The sequence below is a fragment of the Manis pentadactyla genome, chromosome 16 (genome assembly GCF_030020395.1).
Source record: "Manis pentadactyla isolate mManPen7 chromosome 16, mManPen7.hap1, whole genome shotgun sequence".
NCBI classification, from domain to species: Eukaryota; Metazoa; Chordata; class Mammalia; order Pholidota; family Manidae; genus Manis; species Manis pentadactyla.
In genome coordinates, this window is record NC_080034.1 from 36,723,223 (window position 1) to 36,747,814 (window position 24,592).

The 24,592-nt window shown below is 38.1% G+C and overlaps 1 protein-coding gene across 4 annotated transcripts in view; it reads left to right on the plus strand.

Annotated features, from left to right (window-relative positions):
* STK38 (serine/threonine kinase 38) overlaps positions 1-24,592 on the plus strand; it is a 39,945-nt gene that overhangs the window by 13,348 nt on the left and 2,005 nt on the right. For 2 of the 4 annotated variants that reach the window (XM_036917460.2, XM_036917459.2), the window contains exons 3-13: positions 619-670; positions 1,599-1,721; positions 3,919-4,002; positions 7,623-7,746; positions 10,108-10,262; positions 13,262-13,364; positions 14,484-14,545; positions 21,469-21,586; positions 22,634-22,757; positions 22,965-23,060; positions 24,035-24,129. In XM_036917460.2, coding sequence (XP_036773355.1) covers positions 619-670; positions 1,599-1,721; positions 3,919-4,002; positions 7,623-7,746; positions 10,108-10,262; positions 13,262-13,364; positions 14,484-14,545; positions 21,469-21,586; positions 22,634-22,757; positions 22,965-23,060; positions 24,035-24,129 — 1,136 coding nt within the window. The remainder of the gene's footprint in view (positions 1-618; positions 671-1,598; positions 1,722-3,918; positions 4,003-7,622; positions 7,747-10,107; positions 10,263-13,261; positions 13,365-14,483; positions 14,546-21,468; positions 21,587-22,633; positions 22,758-22,964; positions 23,061-24,034; positions 24,130-24,592) is intronic. The other 2 variants (XM_036917462.2, XM_036917461.2) reach the window with 2 other exon arrangements.

A 24,592-nucleotide genomic window follows, 5' to 3' on the forward strand; every position in this document is an offset into this window, starting at 1 on the left:
TTATGCTGAATAAATAAAGATTGTATGGAATTGGTTGTAAGGCAGTTTTACCTATTTCTTTAGTTTTATCAAATCAATATGAGACTGTCTGTCAAAAATACTCTTGGATGCAGTGTCTAAAGTTCAATACTCCAAGGATAGAGTCAAGTTTTAATAGTGGTACCCATCACCTTTTCTGATCGTTTTCACCCCCTTGATTCTCCAAATGCTGTCTTTACTTTGCTGTTTATTACTCTTTGCTTGCGGCAGGGAGAAGGAGGAAGATGTGAAAATAAAAGAAGTAGATTTCACTCGGGGAGAGGGAGGGAGAGAAACACGCTGATATAAGAGGTTATCAAACATGAGCTGTTTAGTGGGTTTTTTTTTAAGGAGGAAATACTGCCAAAAAAAAGAACTTTTCATTTCGAAATAAGATTACTTGTTGCATTAATCTTAACAGTACAATGTTTTTCAAAATGTAGAACTAACAAAGGGTGGGAATCTTCTCACTTGTCTTAGTAATTGTAATTTATTGTTTTAATGAGGCATTTGAGATTTACTTGTTTTATCATTTAAAAAATAGTTTGTAAGGACTTTTCAGAGAAAAGTTATCATTCAAATGTTTTTTTTAATTTTTAGACAAAAGAAGTTAGAAAAAGTGATGGAAGAAGAAGGCCTAAAAGATGAAGAGGTAATTAATATTGGGAAATTTTTCCTTGAAACACGGCATGGCAGGTCGTATCTTGTCCAGGAAGTTGTTAGCATTGGTGCATGGAGGAACAGTTTTGGCTTAGTAATGAGGAACTTATGAGGTCGGGCATGCTTCTGGATGTAGGTGTTCATGCAGTAGGAGAAGTTAACTATTAAGGAGATGAGGACTTTTCCAGGCACAGTATAATAAATTAATTAGATTTAGAATCCCAAGAAAAGAAAGAGATTAAATCAAATTGAAATTTTAACAAAACAAATGATAGCATACTTACAGAATTTACTGTAAAGGTTCTATAGAAGTGAGCTAAATTTCTGAAATCATTGTCAAGGCAAAATATCTCTCAAATTAGCCCTCTACCCCAATGCCCACAGATGCGGTAGGAGAAAATATAGTTGACAAGAAACTGCAGGAAACTGAAGTGACAGTGGAAATACTTTCAAAAATAGGAATGAATCACAGAACCCAGGAAAATGTTAAAAAAATATCCAAAACTTAAAGCATAAAATGAGCTATAATGAGTAGAAAAAAACCCGAAAGGGAAAATTTTTAAAAAATGACTTCTATGTTTTATTAAAAAAAAAAGGTTAAAGGAAAATATTCTTGTTTATCCTTCTTCTGTCTTAGAGAAGTTGAACAGTGGATTGCTGAAGTAGGTTAGTCAGAGTCCTCAGAGGAGGCACCCATCTATTCAGTGTTGTCTGGCTCTTGGATCTGAAGGTCAGCGAAGGCCGAAGAAGTGATCTCTTTGGGGTCCTTCTGTGGTACTTTCATGTGTGAAAAGATTTTGCTTAGTCTGGTGTGGTCCTGCTTTCCAGATGGGTGAAATCACAGATATATGACTCTTGCAGAGTTTCAGAATTTCAACTCCTCCCTTTCCCACCTCTTTCCCTCTTTATTTAAACATTAGAAGCAACTCAGGAGATCAGCACATGCTCGAAAGGAAACAGAGTTTCTTCGTTTGAAGAGAACAAGACTTGGACTGGAAGATTTTGAGTCCTTAAAAGTAATAGGCAGAGGAGCATTTGGTGAGGTAAAAAACCACAGCTACTTACAAAATACAAAAATACCACAGATTTTTAAGCTTCTAACATGCCATGAGCTATTGATTGTTGATATAACTGAATATGGAGTAGGTGGGTCAAACCTGCCAGCCCCACATCTTAACTGCTGTCTGTCCTCTTCTTCTCTTCTTTGCTGTCCCAGAACTCTTGTTTTCTCTCTTTTGCCAGAGATGATGTTGATGCTTTAAGCACTGATCTAGAGGGAAAATTGAAAGGTAGAAGGAAATAGGTATTATTTACTGAGTGTTTCCCTCCTATAATCACTCATTTTATAGATGATGAAATGAAGACTCAGAGGGGATATATAATGTTTTAGGGTCACACAGCCATTGAGCAGTGGTAACAAGTTGGGCTCAGGTCTTGATCTTTTTTTTTTTTTTTTTAAGGTATCATTGATATACACTCTTACGAAGGTTTCACAATAAAAACAATGGTTATTGCATTCACCCTTATTATCGAGTCCCCCCCATACCCCACTGCAGTCACTGTCCATCAGTGTAGTAAGATGCCGCAGAATCCCTATTTGTCTTCTCTGAGCTACACTGTCTTCCCCATTACCCCACATACACCATGTGCACCGGTCATGATACCCCACAATCCCCTTCTCCCTCCCTCCCCACCCACCCTCCCATACCCCTCCCCTTTGGTAACCACTAGTTTGGTAATCTTGGAGTCTGTGAGTCTGCTGCTATTTTGTTCCTTCAGTTTTGCTTTGTTATACTCCACAAATGAGGGAAATCATTTGGCACTTGTCTTTCTCCACCTGGCTTATTTCACTGAGCATAATGTCCTCTAGCTCCATCCATGTTGTTGTAAATGGTAGGATTTGTTTCTTTCTTATGGCTGAATAGTATTCCATGTGTATATGTACCACATCTTCTTGATCCATTCATTTACTGATGGACACTTAGGTTGCTTCCATATCTTGGCTATTGTAAATAGTGCTGCAATAAACATAGGGGTGCATATGTCTTTTTGAATCTGAGAAGTTGTTTTCTTTGGGTAAATTCCTAGGTCTTCCTGATCTTAAAGCTCTTGTTTTTCCCAGTAGTAGTTTTCTCCAGGAGCAAACTAACAGTATATCTCCACATTTTATTTCTTCCCACCAGATAGGAACAGCTCTAAAAAGTTGGCTTCAGGAGACAGAAATTATAGAAATGAATTGTATAGGTAGTGGTAGAAAGTTGAAAGCATTTGCATCTTTGTCCCAGCTTGTCTTGCAAATGCATCCTGTTTGGTCACAAGAGCAGTCTGTTGGGGAGGGTTTGAATGAATGCACGCAAGGTCATCCCCATTAGCGGAAAACACCCAAAGTGGACAACTTACTGATGTAATAGTTGCATTATCGTTGTATCAAAGGAGCAGCATATTATTAAAAACTAGCACCTAGGGAAAATGTGAGTACATATTCAAAGGCACGGGTGAAAGAGTGAATTGATCCCTCAGTGTCCAGAATGCTGACATTCTGACAGAGAGAGGAAGGGACAGCACCACCTCTAAAAGAGCTTTCTGTTCGGTGAGAAAGGGACTTGGAACTCAATCAGAAAGACAGTGCAGAAAGGTGCAGGGAGAAGAAAACATACATTCCCCTTGGAAGGGGGTGGAGAAGATGAACAGGAATCGCCAAGAAGTTTTTCTTGGGATTTGTAGACCATTTTCTTTTCATCATAGAACTATCTATTCTTTCAAAAACCACTGAAAAATAGAAAAGAGAAAGGAAAATAGTGTAAAATCCCATTTCCCCAATTGTACATTCTTTTTTTTTTCCTCCTGGAGGGTTTTCTTGTGCATGAGCTTTTGCTATTGTTATCATCATTGTTGTAATCATTTTCTCAGCTTTTCTGACCTGAATGAATAACATGTGCCATGGGTTTAATGCGCCCACAGGTTCAAAAGTGAGGATTTCAAAATAGACTGATTTGTTCAACTAGGGAGCCAAAGCTGTTCAGGTGTGGAGATATTTGAGGATGTTTCCAGCACTGACTCCACGGTGTGGAATATATCCACTTTGGAACATTGGAAAACACATTCTTCTGCTTTGTTATTACTAGTTGATTATATTAAAATTGTAGCACTTTTTCAGTTTACATGTAACTTCCTATGACACATGAAAGCATTAGCTTGGCATTGTGAACTTCTGACTTGGCATTTCTCTTATAATTTTAGGTGCGGCTTGTTCAAAAGAAAGACACAGGGCATGTGTATGCAATGAAAATACTACGTAAAGCAGATATGCTTGAAAAAGAGCAGGTAAAGCACAATTTTAGCAATGATTTTAGTCAGCTTATGAATTTTTTTGTCTCCTAAAACTGTTTTTGTCTATTTGAAGTGTATATTATTTTATTCTATCATGTATGAATATACATATAATATTAATTTTCTTTTCACAACAAAGAAAGACATATATTTAAAAAGTACAAATAATGCTGTTATTATAGTTATCTGCAGTCTTTAAAGTTTTGAAAACCTGTTAGAGAAGCATCTGCTATTTATGTCTCCCAGTTGTCCTTGTAACAAGTATCTGTTTTTTGTGAAGTCATGTTTGCTGTGGTAGCATGTTCCCTACTAAATGCTGAGAGAGAGAAATTGTATATATTCCTTGGAACTGAGGCCTGGAAATTTGAATTTGGAATTTGAAATTTAAAGTATGTCTTAGTGTGCTTTATTCTAAGTTGAATGAAGCTTACTAAAACCAAGTTGGGTCTTCTGAGTAGCTCATCACTACTTAGAAGAGATCAGTCTTCTTTCTGAATGAATTTGAAGAAAGGTAGTGCAAATGGCAGAGCAATACAGATTCTTTAATGATTAAGAATGCTTTCTAAAACCTACCCTAACTTTGCAACTAGATTTATAAGATGCATAAATACTTCATGCCAAATAAGTAAGATTTGAAATATTGGACAGTATATTAAAAACAAGAAGGCAGACTTTCTATAAATGTAATTTAGCTGGTTGCTTAGGAACAGATTGTAGTGGGTGTTGTCTGCAAGTATCCTGTAAAAGATCAGATGCCATAGGAAGGCAAAGAGACTGTGTGGCAGACACAGCCCAGGAGCAGGGATGGAGACTGGCCGCATGCCCAGTCCTTTCTGCGTCTTGAGAGGAGGCATAATCACTGAGGTTTCTCTGTCTTTCATTTAAGTGCCAGTTCAAAATGTAGAGTTTTTATTTTCTCTTTTATTTTCCCAATACTCTAGGAAAACACTCTAAAACTCAAAAGCTTTAGACTCCCAAGAATTTCAGCTGAGAGTATCAAATACCCTGGCAGTAAGTCTTCAGATACTATAGTTTATGCTAATGCCAACCTTGTTCAAAATTCATTACAGCCCTGCTTATGTATTATCTAAAAATTAGTGTGTGATATGTGAATGTAGGCATTGAAAGAGTTTCAGTTAATTTTGAAAAGGAAAACGTAAAGCTGTATTGATTAGTTAGAATATTTTGTTTTTCACAAGTAAGGTTTATTTATATGAAACATATTTCCTATAGTTTTAAATAAGGCTCAAAATCTTTCTTCATCAAATAATTAGCATTCAGAATAAAATTGCAAAGAGAAGGGCACCTCGTGACTCTCACTTCCTAATCCTTCACAGTATATGCCAGTTGCCTAGCTTTGGTAACAGGACGATCCCAACATAACGTGTAAAAAGATTTTCTCAAAAATTGTCCCTTCTTCAAAATCAATTTCTAAAATTTTTCTGCACGAAAATAAAGGAATTTTCTGTTCGCATTAGAATTTTAAAAGATGCATTAATTTAATTGTTAGCTCACTTTGCTAATGGACTGAACCCCCTAGGTTTGATCTCAGTATGGCCCAGTTAAAGTTCTGGTCCCAAACTACCTGTCAGCCACCTAGAAGAAGCACTTTTGTGTTGGGTAAGAATGGAAGGAGACCAGTGCTAATCCATCACTTTGGGTAGGCCTGACAAAGTTCAGATTTAGAACCTAACTTTTTGTCAGGATGCAGAGGAACAATTTTTGTTTTCTTTTACTAACCTGAGCAGGAATTAGAGCTACCCACTGAGAGTTCAGGTTGTTATTCTGTCCACAGGATCAGGATGGAAATTTCTGCTACCTGGAAAAAAAATTTTTAAGATAAGAGACAAGCATTTAGCTAGTTTCCTTCATGTTTCTTTTCCAGGGCAAAAGGGAAACCTCCAATTGTGATGCCAATATAGTGTTAGGATGGCACAAAAGACTGCCTTTTATCTGTTTTCCTAGTGCCCATGATAGCAACCAGCACATAATTCCCCACCCCATCAAGTGTTTATGGAACAGGGGAAAGGGAACCTCTGGTGTGAGTTGCACCTCTGGCTCTTCCCTCCTTTACTCTGTATTCACCTGACTCCACTCCTGAATCTTGAGGTTCCTAGCTGCTGTTTTGGCCCCAGGAGAGAAGGGCAAGGTGTGCTCATAGTGACTGCAGCTTTTTCCCCTTGACGTGCAGGGAATGTTGCAGTCACCATTCTGTCCTCCCAAGGTGTGTGACAAGTGGCAGTAGTAGTGCCTCCCCTTTTCTCTCGCTCCCTGCCGTAGGTAGAGGCTGTATGGGAGCCAGGGGAAGCAGGCGTTGGTTGAGGCTACCTGTACAGTCTTTGTGCCTGGGCCATAGCCACAGATGCAGTTCAGCAAATAAGTGTTTCCCGAAAGCTTTGCTTCTTCATGATTTTATGGTACTATTCCTTATCACCATTTTCTTCCATTTTTCCCACCCTCATACCATAAGTAGGAATGTAAAATAAGTTTTCTGTAACATTGAAGCTATTTAAAAATTTCCCAAAGAACAATTTAAATGGGAACTGAAAACTCAAGTATGTAACTCAAATGCCTTCAAGCCTATGGTAGTTAGCATGGAAGAATGTGGCAGGTTAGGTCTAAGACCAGTGAGAGGGGTGGATCTGTGTCCACATAGAAGAGAGAATGCTTGGCTTTACTAAAGACTTTCCAATAAAGCAAATGAGCATTCAGAACATTGTATCAAACAAAACAACTACCACAACTGAGTTTGCCAACAGAAAATGCCAGTTTGTGAGCCTCAGCACATCTTTATCTCTGAGCATGCTATGGAACTCATGCCCTGGGTTGGACTGGGTCTCAGTAATTTAGGCCTGATTCAACCCAACAAGTGTCAACCCTTGTGACACTTACATAAAAGGACAGGGGTGGGATTTGATCATGTACAGCAGTGTTTTTATTACTATTATATATTTAAAGTGGTTAAGGTAAATTTGATAATAAAACATTTTAATGAAGTAATTCTACCAGTTCTCCGAAACCTTTGGCAACTTTGGTCTCCTTAGCTAGGTAATTCAGTTAAAGTAGGAAACTGGAGATGTCATAAATTGAATCAGTAACTTTTCTTAGGTGTTTTTATATTTCAATTCAGTAAGAATTGATTGAGCACATGTTCTGTATAGCAGTGAGCTGACTGCTGTGGTGTCAGCATTCTGGAATTGTCAACCTGAGGCGCTGTCGTTACCGATAGCATTGCAGACCTTAGGCAGGACTTGTTTAGAGAGTCTCATCCAGGGGCTTAATTTTATTGTTAAAGATTATTAGAACAAAAAGACATGCAAAAGAATGGTAATTTTAACTAATCAGTTAAATTTATACCACCGTTAAAGTTGCCATTTGCATTAAAGCCATTTATTTTGCTGTTTCTTCAGCCATTCATCACTGAAGTGCTCATCACCAAATACCTTCAAGTCAAATGTTGTCTATTTTGAGTTTGTAGATTTGCCTAAGCGTAAATTAGATCTTTTGCATCATCACAGTTTAATGCTCAAAACAGTATTTACATTGTTTAAACAAATATGCAGTCTAATAAAGCAGAGCAAGCCTTGTCATTAATCAAATGCATATACCTCCAGGTTGGCCACATTCGTGCGGAGCGTGACATTCTAGTGGAGGCAGACAGTTTGTGGGTTGTGAAAATGTTCTATAGTTTTCAGGATAAGCTAAACCTCTACCTAATCATGGAGTTCCTGCCTGGAGGTAATTATTTGATGATGAAAGGTCCTTTTTCCTTTTTTGTTCTGTGGCTTCTCTCTCACATCAGTTAACCCTCCTTTCGACTTGTCATCGTGCTCACAGAGATGCTTTCTCTATCTTTTTTAGGTCTGTAAAGGAAGTCAGTAACCTGTCTTGTGCGGGGTTGCCTTTCTCCAGTTCTTAGTGCCATAAAAGTAACCTTCTCATTCATTTTCGTGATTTCAGATGGACATTTCTTTCTTTCTTTTCTTTTTCTTTTTAAATATTACAGGAAAAAACTAGGGACTCTGCCTGCTCTCCTGTCAGTGGGAATCATGTGTAATCAGCTACCCAAGTGACAACATTGAAGCTATAACATTCTTTGCTTCAACTTTTTTCTTTTTCTACAACTTGTGTTAATAAGGAGTGAATTTCTCACATTACTTATCATAGTAGTCAGAATCAATTTCTCATTTCTGAAATTTCAAGTTTTATGTAACTCAGCATGTGCATCTCCTAAGACAGCTCCAAAGTAAACCCAGAACGGAACATACCATCTGTTCTGGGAACACAGTCTGTTTCCCAGTAAGCAGATGAACTGTGAGCAAACTCTGGTGGGGACATAGGAAAACTTTTTCTTCTTTTATTTGATAGCAAGGAAAATAAAATTGTGGCACAATGTTTTGATCCTGTGACAGCCGTTAGTGTAGATCTAGGGTCAGCATAACTTTTTATTAATAATTGATGAAAGTTAGAAAAGTATCTGGTAGAATGAGGAGAGACTTCTTAACATTTAGATGCCAGTTCTCAAATGGGAGTAAAAACCAGTTCAGTCCCCAACCCCTTGACATGTATCTCCTTAAGCCTTACATGCACCATCTTCCATAGCTTCTCTTGTTTCCTGGACCCTGCCCTTTGCACTTGATGGAGCTGGCCTACAGAGCCATAGACCATTTGGCTTGAGCTCTCTGATCATCTGGGTGAGCTCGCACAGGTGAGGCCATTAGCTGCTCTCCTGGGCCACAGCGCTCAGGCCCCACAGCTACCTTAGAGCCAGCCTGAGTGCACCACCCCCATGTCCTGATGTGCCTTCAGATTGAGTATGTAGCTGCCAGGAATGATAAGGGGATCAAATTTTTCAAGTTGTGGGTTGAAGAACATTTAAATAAATGGTTTAATTTTTGCCTGAAGGTCAATACCCACTTTTCTCCAAGAATACAAAAATTCCCCCAAAGTTATAAATGAAATGAAATTCAAAAAGTAGCCTGATGCTCTATTGAAATAAGAACTCTTTCTCTTCTCCCTGTTTTCTAACATAAATAGCTTTTTATGAGATCTAAACCGAATCTTTCCTGTTTCTCTTAGTTTTAAACTACATGTATGTATTTGCCTTGCTTTGCTTTTATCTAACTGTTGAGTTAGGATCAGAATCTTTTTTTCACCATTTTATATTGCTAGTTAAGCAGAAGTAATTAAATTTTGATCTTGTAGAAAACTTACAGAGGTTACCTTTAACTGCTAAAAAACTGATACTGTGTTGTAAAAGTTGCAGAAAGCCTATTGGTAGATATTTAAATATCTGTTATAAAACACTGGGGAAAAAACCCCCACTGATCTTGGGAGATGTTCAGTTTGTACTTTTGGGAGGCAACTATTACACACATTCCAGTATGTAGTATTTTTAGCTTTTTGTCTTTTGTTGACTAACACTTTGCTACCTAAATACCACCTTCTTATTTATTCATGTTCTAGTGTTTTGTGAATAGAATTTGAAGACCTTGTTTCAGCTTTCTGAAATGTGCATGTTTTTTTTGTTTGGCATTTCAGCCTTTCTCTAGCAATGGCAGTACAACCAGTGTGGAAATGCCATTTGGTTCTAGGTATAGAGAAGTTTGCAGATACTTGTACAAAGTGAAAAGTCACGTAGCTTTTTTCCCTAGTCCAAAACATTCTAAGCAAATGCACATTTTTTTTTTTTTTTTTTTTTGGTGAGAGAAATTTGCTTTTTCTCTCCAAAGTAAATGGGTCTACTTTCTTCATTTAGGTTAGGTAGAAGTGCTTTGCTCTCTGTGGCTGTGAATTTTACCTTTTAAATGTTAAGACACTGCTTACCATTTCCACCCATACTGGCATGTGGGTCAGTTGCTGTAACAGCAGAGCCCTGTTGAACACTGATTTATGTTGGCAGGTAGAGAAGACATATCTGAAAACTGGCACTTACATGGTGTGTGTGTGTGTGTGTGTGTGTGTGTGTGTGTGTGTGTGTGTGTGTGTGTGTGTGTGTGTGTGTGTGTGTGTGTGTGTGTGTGTGTGTGTGTGTGTGTGTGTGTGTGTGTGTGTATGTGTGTGTGTATGTGTGGTGGCTTTGTATCTTCTTGTTTCTAGGGGACATGATGACGCTGTTGATGAAAAAAGACACCCTGACAGAAGAAGAGACTCAGTTCTATATAGCAGAAACAGTATTAGCCATAGATTCCATTCATCAGCTTGGATTCATCCACAGAGACATCAAACCAGACAACCTTCTCCTGGACAGCAAGGTACTGTGGGGGGTCGTAGTACAACCAGCGTGTATTTACCTATCTGAGCAGCCTCTGCTGTAACGACTTTAAACTTGCACAGCTTGTAGTAATCACAGTAGGGGAGCTGTGAGCTGCCTTGTATATTTTTCTTTTTTTACAAGTAAGTTTGCTGTTAACTGTGTTTCTCTGAAAGGCTTATGATTCTGTAATTTCATTGAACATTCCTCTTAAAATGATATTTTAAAAAAAGAGTAAAATTGGTGTAGAGGTTATTTTGTAATAAAGCCAAAGATAGTCATTTTCTCTTAGCATGTAATTAACTCTACTTATCCATCACCTATGAAAACCCCCCTATTGGGCAACCTCATTAGTTGAGGAACCCAGCCAAGACCCAGGAAGTGAGGCAAAACAACAATATGTCCTAAAGTTCAGGTTCAAAATCATATACCCTCTGCTTAAAAAAGAGTCCAGCCCACCCTCCATAATGGCCCCTTTATATACAAATGATTTAGTTACTTGGTTCTTAAACTCACAGCAAGTCAGAAATGAATCCCTGTGCTGCTAGATGCTGGCTACTGGGCAAACCCCTCTACCATATGGATCTCACTTAGCTATAAAGTGAATATATTGATCCAAAGAGGCTCCCAACTTCTAGCTCTAAAATTCTAGAATGTGGTGTTCTGTTACTCAAAATTCTCTGAATTTTTAAGTAGAAAAGTCAGTTTAATTCCTAGAATATTTTTCTTTCTTGCTATCTTTTGATAACTTCTTGCTGTCACTGAAAATCCTGAACTTTTGGCCTGAACTTTCTTTGACAGTGTTTATCTTTCTATTTTAAGAGAGCAGGAGATTTGCCAGATAATTTCTTCTGGTTAGTAGGTTTTTGCACATACATAGTAGAAAATTAGAACAATACAGAGACTTATAAAGAAGAAAGATAGCTCTAATCTCATCATTCAAGGATAACTGTTATTTTGGTCTAATAGCTAAATGTTTTTTCTCTGTGTCAATAATTTATATACAGTTAGCATCCTAAAAATAGTTTGTTATGCTGCTTTTAAAATGTAAATGTATGTGACAGTATTCTTCTATGTCCTTAAGTTCAGCTATATTTTTAATAAAGCACCAGCTCTACCTTGTGCAGTCTTGAGGTCAGATTGTCTGGTCCTATGTCCCACATGCCTTAGTGCTGGCTTAGTTGTATGTCATAGTCTGTGTTCAGGTCCAGCAAACAAAACTGTTGAAGGCCAAGTACTTGGGGGATACAATCTAGCTGAGGTAAAGTGGGAAACCCTGTTAGGAGCAGATTTGCTTCCTACAATACACTAGCCTTGCAAGTATAGAAAAATCTTCTCACAACTGAGCTCATTTAAGTGTTCACCCACACAGATTGTAGATGTGAAAATGTAGAAGTTTTGAGTCCCTGCTGTATACTCAGAATAGCTACAGAATTCCTTGAAAATTTAGGCTTCAATATCGTTTGCTCCAGGCTTTCCTTTTTAAGACACAGTTCTTAGAGGTGTTTGGGTAAAACGTGTAATTATGAGAGCTATAATTAAATTCTCATTCCTTGGCTTCTAGAATAAGTTATTTGCAAATCTGAAAAAAAAAAAGATAGCAAGTTAGTAGGCTCAAACCTATCCTGGACAGTTTACTTTTTTGTGCATGCATGTGTGCACGAGGTGTGTGCGAGTATGCACGTACACGTAATGGGATGTCTTTACAAAACAAAACAAGACCTGACCCATTTGAGTATAACTTCTCTAGACTCCCTGTAGTCTGGGAAGTTTGTATTTCAAGGCCTGAAGATGTCCTGAAGGAAAGCGGTAGAGGCAGACCACAGATGCTGAAGTTATTGGGGCTCAAACCTTGGCCCACCACTTCTAATTTTGTGACCTTGAGCATTGTAGATTTCTGAGCATCAGGTTTCCCTCCCCTATTTTTGGTTTTACCTCCTTATCTACTTAAAATGTCACCACCCCAAGAACACCTATACATCTTCCTTGGGACTAGTTATGTGCCGGGCACCAGGTGAGGAGCCTTACATGTGTTAATTCTCATCTTTCATACCAGGTTATATTATCATCCCCATTTTCTAGGTAAGACTGGAAATTGGAGAAGTTAGGTAATTCTGGTCTGGGGAGAAAGAACATGGATTGATTTCTGGCTTTGGTTCTGCCATTTTACCACAAGCCATTTAATAACTTGAGTCTGAAGTGTAGATTAAGAATTACAAATGAGACAACACATTTAAAGCATGGTACCCTGCTCATAGGAGGTGTGAGTGTTCCTTGAAGAGAATAATGATGAAGTCAAAGACTTCCGATTGGAATACAGTATGGCAACATTAAGAACTATGTAATAAAGTTTGTTCCCTTTGTCATTGGAATAATTTGCACCTTGAAGTTTATACTAATGAAAAATTCAAGAGGAGAAGCTGTATGAACAAAGATTTGTTAATTTATTCATCATTTAACCACCACTTGTTAAGACCATCCTTTGTTAAGACCACAGTTAAGATTGGGAACATAGGCCCTCTCTGTCATGGGTGCTTATAGCCCACGTTACATGAGAGTCAAGAACTGGAAGTGGAGTAAGCATCCAGTATTAGGGAGGTGGTTAGGTACACAAGAATAAACTAAGTTGTTTGGATATTATGTAAACATTAAAAATGGTAATTTGGAAGACCATATAGAAGCACAGAGGAATATTTGAGTATTAAGAAGTAATAAAATTATCTTTAGATGCTTTGGAGGGTTCAGCTCTGTTTGAAGTTTGATATTTGGACAGAAACAAGGATAATGTGCTAAAATTAAATACTTTTATTAGTATAATAGGATTTGAAGTGAATTTCAGCAAATTAATTGGCTATGTATTTTTCTTTTCAATAGAATTTAAAAAGGCAGCACACTTCAGTGGTGGAGCTGTAATGGATACTGCAAGGGGCTGGGGAAGATAAGGTTCTCTTCCACGTCCATGAATGTTCATCCATCCATTATTGTTTCTTCTCTCCATAGGGCCATGTGAAACTTTCTGACTTTGGCCTTTGCACAGGACTAAAAAAAGCACATAGGACAGAATTTTATAGGAATCTGAACCACAGCCTCCCCAGTGATTTCAGTAAGTGTTAACAGTAATGTTAGCTTTTTTTTTTATCCCTTAACTGGGCCTAGAAGAGCTGTTCCCCTGATAACCAAAACAAGCAAGGGCAGATTAGGAAATTGTCATAGCATCAGTCTTTGGAGAATAAAAATGCCTTCTCAGGTTTGCCTGTGATTTGTGTTGTATGGTGAGGCAAGATGAGTACTACCAAATATGTTAAGGTGGATGTCGGAAAGAGCTTTCTTTGGAGCTCTACTCAGAAGGTTGGTGGGTGGGTGGGAAAGGGTGAGGGGGATAAAAGGGCACAAAAATCCTTAATCATAGTGTAAGTTGGTCATGGGGATGGTAGTACTGCACGGAGAATATAGCCATTGATTCTGTAACATCTTCCTGTGTTGACAAAGAGAGTAACTGCACTAGAGAGGGTGAGGATTTAATAATACGGGTACTGTTGAACGACTGTGCTGTATACCTGAAAACAATATAAGATTGTATATCAACAATAGTTAAATTAAAAAATGTTTAACTGGGGATAAATATGTGGCAGACAAGCAGAAGTAGTAGAGGAAGAAGGTCTTGTGACCGACTCCAGATCAGATTTGTCCTAAGTACATCTTTCTGGCCTAGCAGAAAGTAAGTTATCCTTATGAGTATCACTTTCACTCAAGCACTAATCAAACTGTTGCAACAATGTAGTAAAATTACAGTGCATCCTAGAGAAGCATATGGCAAATAATGTATTATAAATTAAGAAATTTCTGATTATGTAACAATTACTGTTCTTGGAAATTTGATGGTAATTTTGAGAAATTGTGAATGTTTTTAGATCCACTTTGGGAACTTTGCTTCTGATGAATCTGAATTAAGTAATTCTGATTAAGGCCCATCTTTGTCCAGTCTAGCTGCATGATCCACATGGAAGTGCTGCTTATGATTCTCACTGTTTGATTCTTTGAGTTAGTGCTTTAGAGTCTGGTTTGGGCTTATAAACTTGCTGGGAAGTGTGTTTCCCAGAGTTATTCATGTATGTGCAGAAAAGTAAGACTTTAGGGTCTCATGTGGTTTGAACCAGAGCCTGAAAAAGTAGTAAAAATTCCTGTCTGAACTTTGATTAGAACTTGTTTTCTCTACATTTAGCTTTCCAGAACATGAATTCCAAAAGGAAAGCAGAAACCTGGAAAAGAAATAGACGTCAGCTAGTAAGTAATGTCTGTGGCTTCTTAAATGCTACAAACCAACCAACCATGTTTATAGTTCAAAAATATGCATATAAATTTGCATTTGATAAGTGTTTGTGGTGTGTCTGTCTCCCGTGCTTTTAAGATTACCTTACTAGAGCACTGTCATCATGTCAGCAATACCAAAACTAATCTTTTGAAGGAGAGGAGAAAATGTGACATTTTCAAAGTATGACCTCCTCCTGACCTGTTCTATTGGTGATGGCCCCTTTCTTTCCAGTTCCACCTGTTCCCATAAAAAGGTGTTTCAGTTGGAATTTTTTCAAAATGAAATGAAGTAAAAATACCTCCCCAGGGCTTTAAGGTAGTGGTACTCAAACTTAAAAGTTTGATTCACTTATGTGAGTCAAGACTCCTCAATTTCCTGCCCCACCCTTTGCTACTCTGTGGTGGAAAAAAGAACTGGGTGATAAAAATTGGAGAGAAATTTAAGGGAAATGTTTCTTACTTTATAAGTATTTGAGTATATACACATAAAATTATGCCCCACAAGCTTAAAAATAAGTAACATTATTGCATTTACCTTGTTGGAAAGTCATTGAAATAGAACAAATTCACCAGTGATACATTGCTGCCTAGGCAAACATTTATTCTGATTCATTGGTTCACATTTGAAATGCAGGGTGTATGTCCCAATGTCTAGTTATTGGAAAACTGACTAGAGATAATAGAAGTGTGTCTCTCTCTATACTTAGGCTTTGCTAGAAACCCATAGCAAATGAAATTGATGATGGTAACACTAAACTAACAGTTGATCTTTAGAAAGCAAGAAAAGCAGCAATGGAAAACTACAACTCAGAAGTATGGTCATGAAACATGTATTATCTAGAAATGATAGTTGTCAGTCCCCTTCCCGCCTCTGACCCGCAGGTAAGGGAGGAGATGCGATGAGTTATCGAAGACCTGAAAGGGCCAGCCAGGGGACTCAAGGCGTAACAGTGCAAGAGCAGTGCCGAGAAGGCACTTCTCGTTTTTATTGAATAAATGAACTTAAAATGAACTCAAACATCATTATCCAGCCTTGAGTCTAGCCCAAGGTCGCGATGCTTCTCAAGGATACCAAAACTGTGTGAAGGTGGCTCTGAGCCATGAGAACTGCTTTGGTTCTCATCACTCAGTCCTTGACTACACATCAACAGAGTGTGTGGGAAAAACAATCAAATCATGTGTGCTTATACATTTTATTTTTCTACCTTACTTGAAATATGTATTAACCCCATCAATCCCATAGATAGCACTTCTGCTTTTTGGTGTATACAGTGGTAACTTAGCAGATTTGCCAAATAATGCGGTTTGGCCAGACTTCTTAGTAAAATAATAAATTAGAATTCTCTAAAGTGTTTTTACTAACTCACTTAGTAAACTGTTAGTGAGTAGTAGGTAGGTGTCAGGCGTATGTGAAAATTGAAGCCTGTAGAATTGTTCATGAAAGAATCATAGGAAAGCCTTACATTTTTAAAATTTATTTGAGGCCCATCCTCCATGCTTTGAGTATTATAATTTTTATGATAAAACTGGGCTCTGGGAGAGGCATTAACTTAAACCAAACACTTTTGTGATGTAAAAAACTGAAACATGTTTGATGCCTTTTTCTGAGTATTATAATTTTTATGAAACTGAAACATATTTGATACCTTTTTCTGACATTAACTTGGGGACACTTAAGTTTGGTATGGTTAGTCATATCATAGTCTCCTTTCTTTAGGAACTCTGATAGTCTTTAACTGTCTAAATTCTGAATGTGGTTGAAAAACTGTTTACATAGCCTGTTGAGGGTTATAGGGACTGTCAGGAACAAATGTGGATGTTTTTATTATGTCTCTCCATAGAGCAGTAGGTCTTAACTTTGGCTACACGTCAGAATTACCTGGGGAACTTCAGAACATACTGATGTATGTCTAAGTCCCACCCAGGGTTCTGATTTAGTTCGTTTAGGATATAAACTAGGTATCTGATTTTAAAATGAATCTGAGTGATTCTGCTGTGCAGTGAAGGTTGGGACCCTCCACTGGAGAGACTGTTTCTTAAACAATAGCTCCTGTATTTTTTGGGAAACTGATATTTACCTGTGTTTTGAAAGCTAATGAAAGGTAAGGACTCTTCTGTGCTTTCTTTTTGTTTTTGTTTTTAAAGCAAGCTAAGATTTAACCTTTGGCCACTTGCTAGTATTTATTTTGGTTGTGATTAAGCTTAAATAGCATAAATTATAATTATACTCTGAGACAGTCTTTATGCTCTTTGACAAACACCAAAGGGTTATATCAGATTTACTAGGAACCACTTACAGGTCTATAAGAAGGTGATTTCACAATTTCTATATTTGGAGGTAAATGTCTTTTAATAGCCTAAAATGTCTTTTTAAAAAAATATGAATAAATTAAGATTCTCATGCTGTGATTAAGGTTCTTGCCTTTTTATTCTGCCTGCAATAGAAATGGAAAAGTGTTAAGGTCATCCTCATATTACCTCTTTTGATAACTTGGAGAGAATAAAGCTACTCTCAGTCTTCAAAAGGTCAGTCAACCCTGTGCTTTTGACCTTTTGTAAATGATCCTCTCCAGGTAGTATCAAATGGAGGGTTAATATTAGTTAATGTTTAATGTAAATTTACTGCTCTAGATGTAATTAACAGATGTAATTGCTTACCTAGTCTATTACTTTTAAGTCCATTGAAAATCACTAAAAAATTGTAGAGGCTTTAACTTCACTTCTTGGCTGCTTACATCATATTGTAAAGTTTTAAGTATCTGTGTGGTCCTGAGTAACCTTAGGCTCCAGTAACCGATTAAGAAATAGATGTGAGTCAGCTTTAAGTTATTAAATCACAGAGGTAAGAAATGGAAGTACAGACAGGTATCCAGTCTTTGTCAGTTTATTATTACTTTTTAGTGCAGAATTTATAGAAGTGATTAAGTAGAAAATTAAATTGCTTTATTTCCCCTAAAATCCTAAATGAAATCAGAAGTTGGAACACATCATGTGTTTGAAATGACTACTAACAATTAACAAATCTCTTTTATAGGGTAGCTCTCATTGAGACTATAAATACCCAGACAGCAAAAGGAAAAAGAAGGGTATGGATTTGAGGTATTAAGAGCTTGTAGTTAGAGGACGCCTGGTCTGGAAAACAAACAAAGGTTTGGGAAGAGTGGGTAGTGTCCAGATTAGAAATACCTGCTACCTGAGGCTATCAGGGCTATACAATGAGAGCTCCGAAGGTGGGACTCTAGTTCCCAGAGTGAGAGCGTTACCTTATATCACAAGTTTGAGTTGGCTGTTGGCTATATTTTATAACGTTAAGAGTTTTTTTTTTTTAATCCCTTAACATTCAGCTTTGCTGGACTAATCTAAGTTGAATGGTTTCTGTAGTTCCTTAACCTTTATAATTAGAAGGAAAATACTGCTGCTTCTTGAGGAGGGCCCAATCCATTTTTCAGACTTTAAAGCTTTAAAAAAAAAAACTGGCATTTATGTTATTTAATATGTGTATTTAAAAGGAAACAATGCACATTATCTATATGGAAAAAAAATGGTTCCTACCCTACTGTATACACAAAAATAAATCGTATGGAAAATAAAATTTCTAAAATTTTAGGAGAAAATACAGGGCAATAGCTTTCTAACCTCGGAGTAAGAAACAGTTTCTTAAACAACATGTAAGAAGTGCAAATCATAAAGGAAAATGATTTATTTTACTGCTTTAATGAAAAAAATCCTTCTGTATATTAAAAGAAATAAACAAATGAAAAGACAAGCCATATGGTCCAACTACTTCGGAATTATCTTACAGTTGATGTGCATACCCTACAACACAGCAATTCTACACCTAGTTACATGTCCTGCGGAAACTTGCACCTGTAAACCAGGAGACATAAGAGTGCTTATCACATTTTCATAATAGCAAAAAAACTGGAAATAACCCAGTGTCCTTTGACAGGAAAACAGTTACATTCTGGAATAGAATACTTTAGAGCAGTGAAAATAATTGAACTACAACTACATGTGGCACCATGGATCAGTTTTAGAAACAAAACATTAAAGGAAAAATCACATAGCAAAGACTGCAAGTAGAATGATACCAAAGCTCAAAAGCAAAACTGAACAAGATCTCACTTAGAGAAATACATGTGGCAAAATTAAATTTCTTTTCAAAAGAAGAGGAGTGATAAACTTAAGAGCTGAGCAGGAGTTAGGAGAAGCAGGAAGATGGGATGGAGATGAGTGTTATGTTTAGCTTTAATGACACTGGTAATATTTTGGTTCTTTAGTTGAACTCATGGATATTCATTTTCATTATTATGCTTCCTAATTTGATAACACATTTTTTGGTGTGTGACAAATATTACATCATTTAAAAAATCATGATAAAAATGATAAGCCTCAGACTGGAAAAAGATAGTCACAGTATGTAAAACTATAAAAGACTAATGTTCTGAATCAGGATTAATGCCCCGGATTCATAAAGAATTCCTACGAATCAGTAAAAAAGATAATGTAACAAAAAAAACTAACAGGCAAAGAATCTGAACAGGAATTCACAGGAAAAACACCTCAATGGCTAATTACCATGTGAATATGTTCAACTTTACCAGAAATAAGAGACATGCAATTTAAAGCAGCAAGATTCCATTTCCTGTTCATCAAATTGGTAATAATTTAAAAGTCTGACCAAGCCAAGTGTTGGTGAGATGTGGAACACCAGGAGCTCATTCACACTGGGGGTGTTTAAATAGATAAAATCACTTTGGAGGACAGTTGGAAGATGTCTAATTAAGTTGAAGATGCTCATAATGCAAGACCCAGCGATACCACTAGTATCCTCTGGAGTGCCCAAGAAGTGTTATAAGAATGTTTATTCAGGTGCTACTTGTCATAGTGGAACACTGGAAGCAACAGAAGTGTCCATTTATAGGAGAATGGATAAAAAACACTGATGGTATGACAGTAGTATGCAGCAGTGAAATGGGTAAATGAGCTACATGAGTAAATCTCAAAATATGTTGAGTAAAAACAAGTTGTATTGGTGAGGATGTGGATAAAGGGGAGCCCTCCTACACTGCTGGTGGGAATGTAAGCTAGTTCAACCTTTGTGGAAAGCAGTATGGAGGTTCCTCAAAAAACTCAAAATAGAAATACCATTTGACCCAGGAATTCCACTCCTAGGAATTTACCCTAAAAATGCAGGAGCCCAGTTTGAAAAAGACAGATGCACCCCTATGTTTATCGCAGCACTATTTACAATAGCCAAGAAATGGGAGCAACCTAAGTGTGCATCAGTAGATGAATGGATAAAGAAGAGGTGGTACATATACACAATGGAATATTATTCAGCCATAAGAAAACAGATCCTACCATTTGCAACAACATGGATGGAGCTAGAGGGTATTATGCTCAGTGAAATAAGCCAGGTGGGGAAAGACAAGTACCAAACGATTTCACTCATCTGTGGAATATAAGGACAAAGAAAAAACTGAAGGAACAAAACAGCAGCAGACTCACAGAACACAAGAATGGACTAACAGTTACCAAAGGGAAAGGACTGGGGAGGATGGGTGGGAAGGGAGGGACAAGGGGGAAAAAGGGGTATTACGATTAGCACACATAATGTAGCTGGGGGGTATATACAGAGAAGACAAGTAATGATTCTATAGCATCTTACTACGCTGATGGACAGTGACTATAATGGAATGTTGGGGGGGACTTGATAATGGGGGGAGTCTAGTAACCATAGTGTTGTTCAAGTGATTGTACATTAACCCTCCCAAAATTAAAAAAAAACAAGTTGTAGCAACACAAAATAATTCGGTACAGCATGAAACCCTTTGTTAAGTCGAAATATATAAGAAGTAATATGTGATTTATGTGAATATTCATGCAAGCATTGAGCACAGCAATTTCGGGGTAGTTTTGACTTCAGTAGGGGTGGAGGGAGGGACTGTCTGGCTTTAATATAGTTTCTGTAGTTTTGTTTCAAAAAGACAAATGATCTGAGACAAACATGGTAGATTATTAACCTCTGTTTAACATGCTTAATGAGTATGTGTGTTGTGTTTTCTGTGCTTTTTTTTCCTCTGTGTTTACAGTATTTCATAATAAATATTTTTAAAAGACAACCCAGGTATAATTTTTACTTTTAGAAGACATGTAATATAGAAAGCACCTAGGTTAGAGCCTTCCATATGTTAAATCCTGTGCTGAGCACAGGCTTTGTATTTCACCCTAGTATTGCAGTCCTGGTATATGAGAGTAGATTGCTTGCATTTAGAAAAAATCTTCCCCTAAGAACTATTTACATAAATGATTAAGTTTGGTAAATAGACATTTATAAATCTTTAACCTGTAGGATGTAACTTTAGCATTTGATCGCAAAGCTTCCTTTCATGATTTTATCAAATCCAAGAATATATATGGTAGAAGGATGATTTGGAGCAAGATATTTAATTTCTAAATTGAGCTCTGCCACTTAACTAGTTCTGAGGCTTTGGGCAATACTGTTTTAGGTGTTGTCAGGTTTTCTTATCTGCAAAGTTGGGCTAATAGGGTCCTCTTGCTGAGTTTTGTTCAGGTCCAAAGAGGCTCACAAACGTAAGAAAAATAAAGCCTGCCACTTACTGGGGGCACAGTAAATGGTGACACTAGCTTTTTTTTTGACCTGATCAAGTATGGGCTGTGGCTGTCTTTAGGAGGGGTCTGTTGCCTCACTGGCAAAGTTTTATGGTTCATTTTGAAAGTGCTTTGGCAAATTAGGCTTGCAATAAGCTACTGGGCTGTCCTGCTTAGTTGTAGGTAGCTGTTGGTGGTACTGGTAGCCTTTGGTCTCTAGAACTGAACTCTGGACACCCTCCTGCTTGCTGGGCCACCCTGACATGTGGTACGTGTTTCAGGCCTTCTCCACAGTAGGCACTCCTGACTACATTGCTCCTGAAGTGTTCATGCAGACCGGGTACAACAAGCTCTGTGATTGGTGGTCGCTTGGGGTGATCATGTATGAGATGCTCATCGGTAAGTTGCATGCTTTCAGAGGACTTTTTCTGTGCAGCCAGGAAAGATTCCTACATTGATAGTAGACTGTGTTTCAGTTGGGGTTATCTAAGAATTTTCCCCCTTGTCTTTCAAAATGAAGTTACCTGGGTAGAAAACTCATGACCATCAGGAGTATCCTACTCTATTCTCTGGCTTATAGGCATCCTGTGGTTGCTTTGCTGACCATTTATCATATTTTTCTTCTACTTTTTCATCTTCTCCATCTACTATCCCTTTCAGTCACTGGCATTTATTAAACATCATTGTTTACAGAGAACTTTAACTGGGCATTGCCTCATGCACTTCTTATTTGCTATCCCCTTCCTCTCTCAAAGCCTTCAAAGTATGGAATGCCCTGAACCCCCTGACCTCTCTTATTTGGATGGTGTGTCTGGTATTTAGGGGACACATCTGTGGGAGTGGCCAAAACCTGAGAGCATGAAGAGAGTGTATATATCTGTGGTGGGACCGAGTGAGTGTGTGTGGACGACTGGTGAGGCATGTGTCTGGCTGCATTGTCTCTGGGAACATAGGATGGATGCCTGTGGAGGTGGATGTAGTCTGTGTGGAGGTCTGGTGGAGTACTGTGTATGGTTTGTGAGAATTTATCCTCTTGGCTGTAATTCTCAAAAAGAGGCAAGCATGGTGGTCACTTTTAAAAACATAGCTTTTTTCTTACTGAGGTTGTTAAGGCACTTCACCTGTGTGAAGGGTATCCCTAGAAGGGAGGCATGTCCTAATCATGTTGTCTCATCCTCTTATTCGGGCAGTGATTCCCACATCTGCAGCTCTGCTTAGGTCTGTCTGTCTTCCCAGCTCCAGCTATTAGCTGGCTCTTGGGGGGTACCAGAAGCACAGATTCACTTGGGGGAAAATAAAAAATTGGTGTAGATGTTTTCTGGGATGTCATGGAGGGTAGAACATACAGGGTCATTAAGAGTTACAGAGAATCATATTAAAGAGAATAATCCAGTCAAATTCAAAGTTCTGGGATATTAAAGCTCCCAGGTTCCTTTTTTGTTACAGGCTACCCACCTTTCTGTTCTGAGACCCCTCAAGAGACATATAAGAAGGTGATGAACTGGAAAGAAACTCTGACTTTTCCTCCAGAAGTTCCTATTTCTGAGAAAGCCAAGGATCTAATTTTGAGGTACTAGTCAGAGAACCTCTTTCCCTCCTACCACCCAGGCTTTTTGACACGAGTGAATTCATTTTTCAAAAACTTCCATTATTTCCTGGGTCTGCCCCCTGTTTCCTGTCATTCTTTTTTGAAAAAAGGAAGAAGTTATTTCTTTTCTTTTTCTGAGGAGACTACTTGAGGTACGCTAAAAGGCTGAAAGGCTGCTGTCTTTTCCAGATTCTGCTGTGAATGGGAACATAGAATTGGAGCCCCTGGAGTTGAGGAAATCAAAAGTAATTCTTTCTTTGAAGGCGTTGACTGGGAACATATCAGGTATATCCATATAAAAGCTTCCAGGATTATTTCAGAAAGTCTGTAGTTTGCTTAATACTAAATTGGAAGCACCATTTCATTACTGGTAAGCCAAGTAAGGGAACAGAGCTTCTTAGAAATTCAGGTCTTTTCCTGATGTTCATTCTTGGTGAAGAGTTGGAGCTTCCCGTCTACTGTGTGCCACAGGTATGTTGAAGCCAGCAGTTATTTCCAAGGTAAAGTGAACTTGGGTTCCATGGGGAAGGGATCATCTTAGAATCGTGTTGCACCTGGTTTTACTTAGAACACACCAGCCTCTCATGTTGGGAACCGTGGGCAGGACTGTCCCTGCACATAGGATAGGGGCTTTCACAAAGAGACAGAGAGGGGAGAGACGAGAGGAGGAGGGACTGGGGTGGGGAGGAGCACAGAGCAGAGTGGGGAGCGGGAGTGAGAGTTGTTAGTTTAGCAGTGGGGGTTGTAGAGCGCTGCCAACAGTGCCCACCTGCCGGTGGTCCCAGACCTTCTTACTCATTCTTTCGTTGCTAAACAGAGGGTGAAGTAGTTGTCATCTCATTCACAGTCACGTTCTGATTTGCATCCTTGTGATTTTTACCTTTGCTTGTTCATGCTGCGGCTTTGGCCACTCTACCTTTTGGCACCTCTGGTAGAGGCAGGGCACCTGACGGGACACTCAGAGGTTCAGTCCCCTTTTTAGCAGACAGGGCAGGTGATCAGGGAGAGTGCATGAACTGTGGATTTTAATTTTTCATTATTTTTATCTTCCTTGCTGTGAGTAATTGTTACTTGTGATTTTTCAGTGTAATTTGTTTCGTTTGAATCAGTCAGTTGGCATGGCCTTTCAGAGAAAGTGAGTGCTGCCTGCCAGTGGTAGTCTTCCTGTTCAGACGAGGGGCTTTTTTTGGAGAAATACTTGATTAGTTATGATCCATGTGATTACTAACCTTAGTAATTTTTGGCATTATTCTTGGCAGAGAGAGACCTGCTGCAATATCAATTGAAATCAAAAGTATTGATGATACCTCAAACTTCGATGAATTTCCAGAATCTGATATTCTTAAGCCAACAGGTAATACCACCAACACTGTCTTCTGCTGTCTTATAAGCACAGTATTTCCCCCCACGTTTTGGAGTGATGGTTACAAATCAGGGTAGAGAGCATGGAGAGGAACTTTAGTTCTTCAGGTTCTTTGAAAGTATTTTCCAGTGCTAATGCTGGGTAGCAGTGAAGCCTTGTCAAATGGAAAATGAATGCAAACTGCCATGTTGATACTGTTCAGCTGGGTGGGTAAATCAAAAAGATCTGTTCTTTTCCTGTTATTTATTAAATTAAAGGTGAGGTCCCCTGAAATCACAGAAATGGGAAAATAAAACTTTAAATATTTGTGAAAAATATGAATACAGCAAGCAATAAAATAGGTTCAAAGAATATAGCAAGCAATAAAATTTGCAGTGAAGAACAACTTTAACCCCAGTAAACATTGGTGTGCTTCAGAATGTCATGCCTTCAGTTCTGAGGAGTCCTTGGCGTG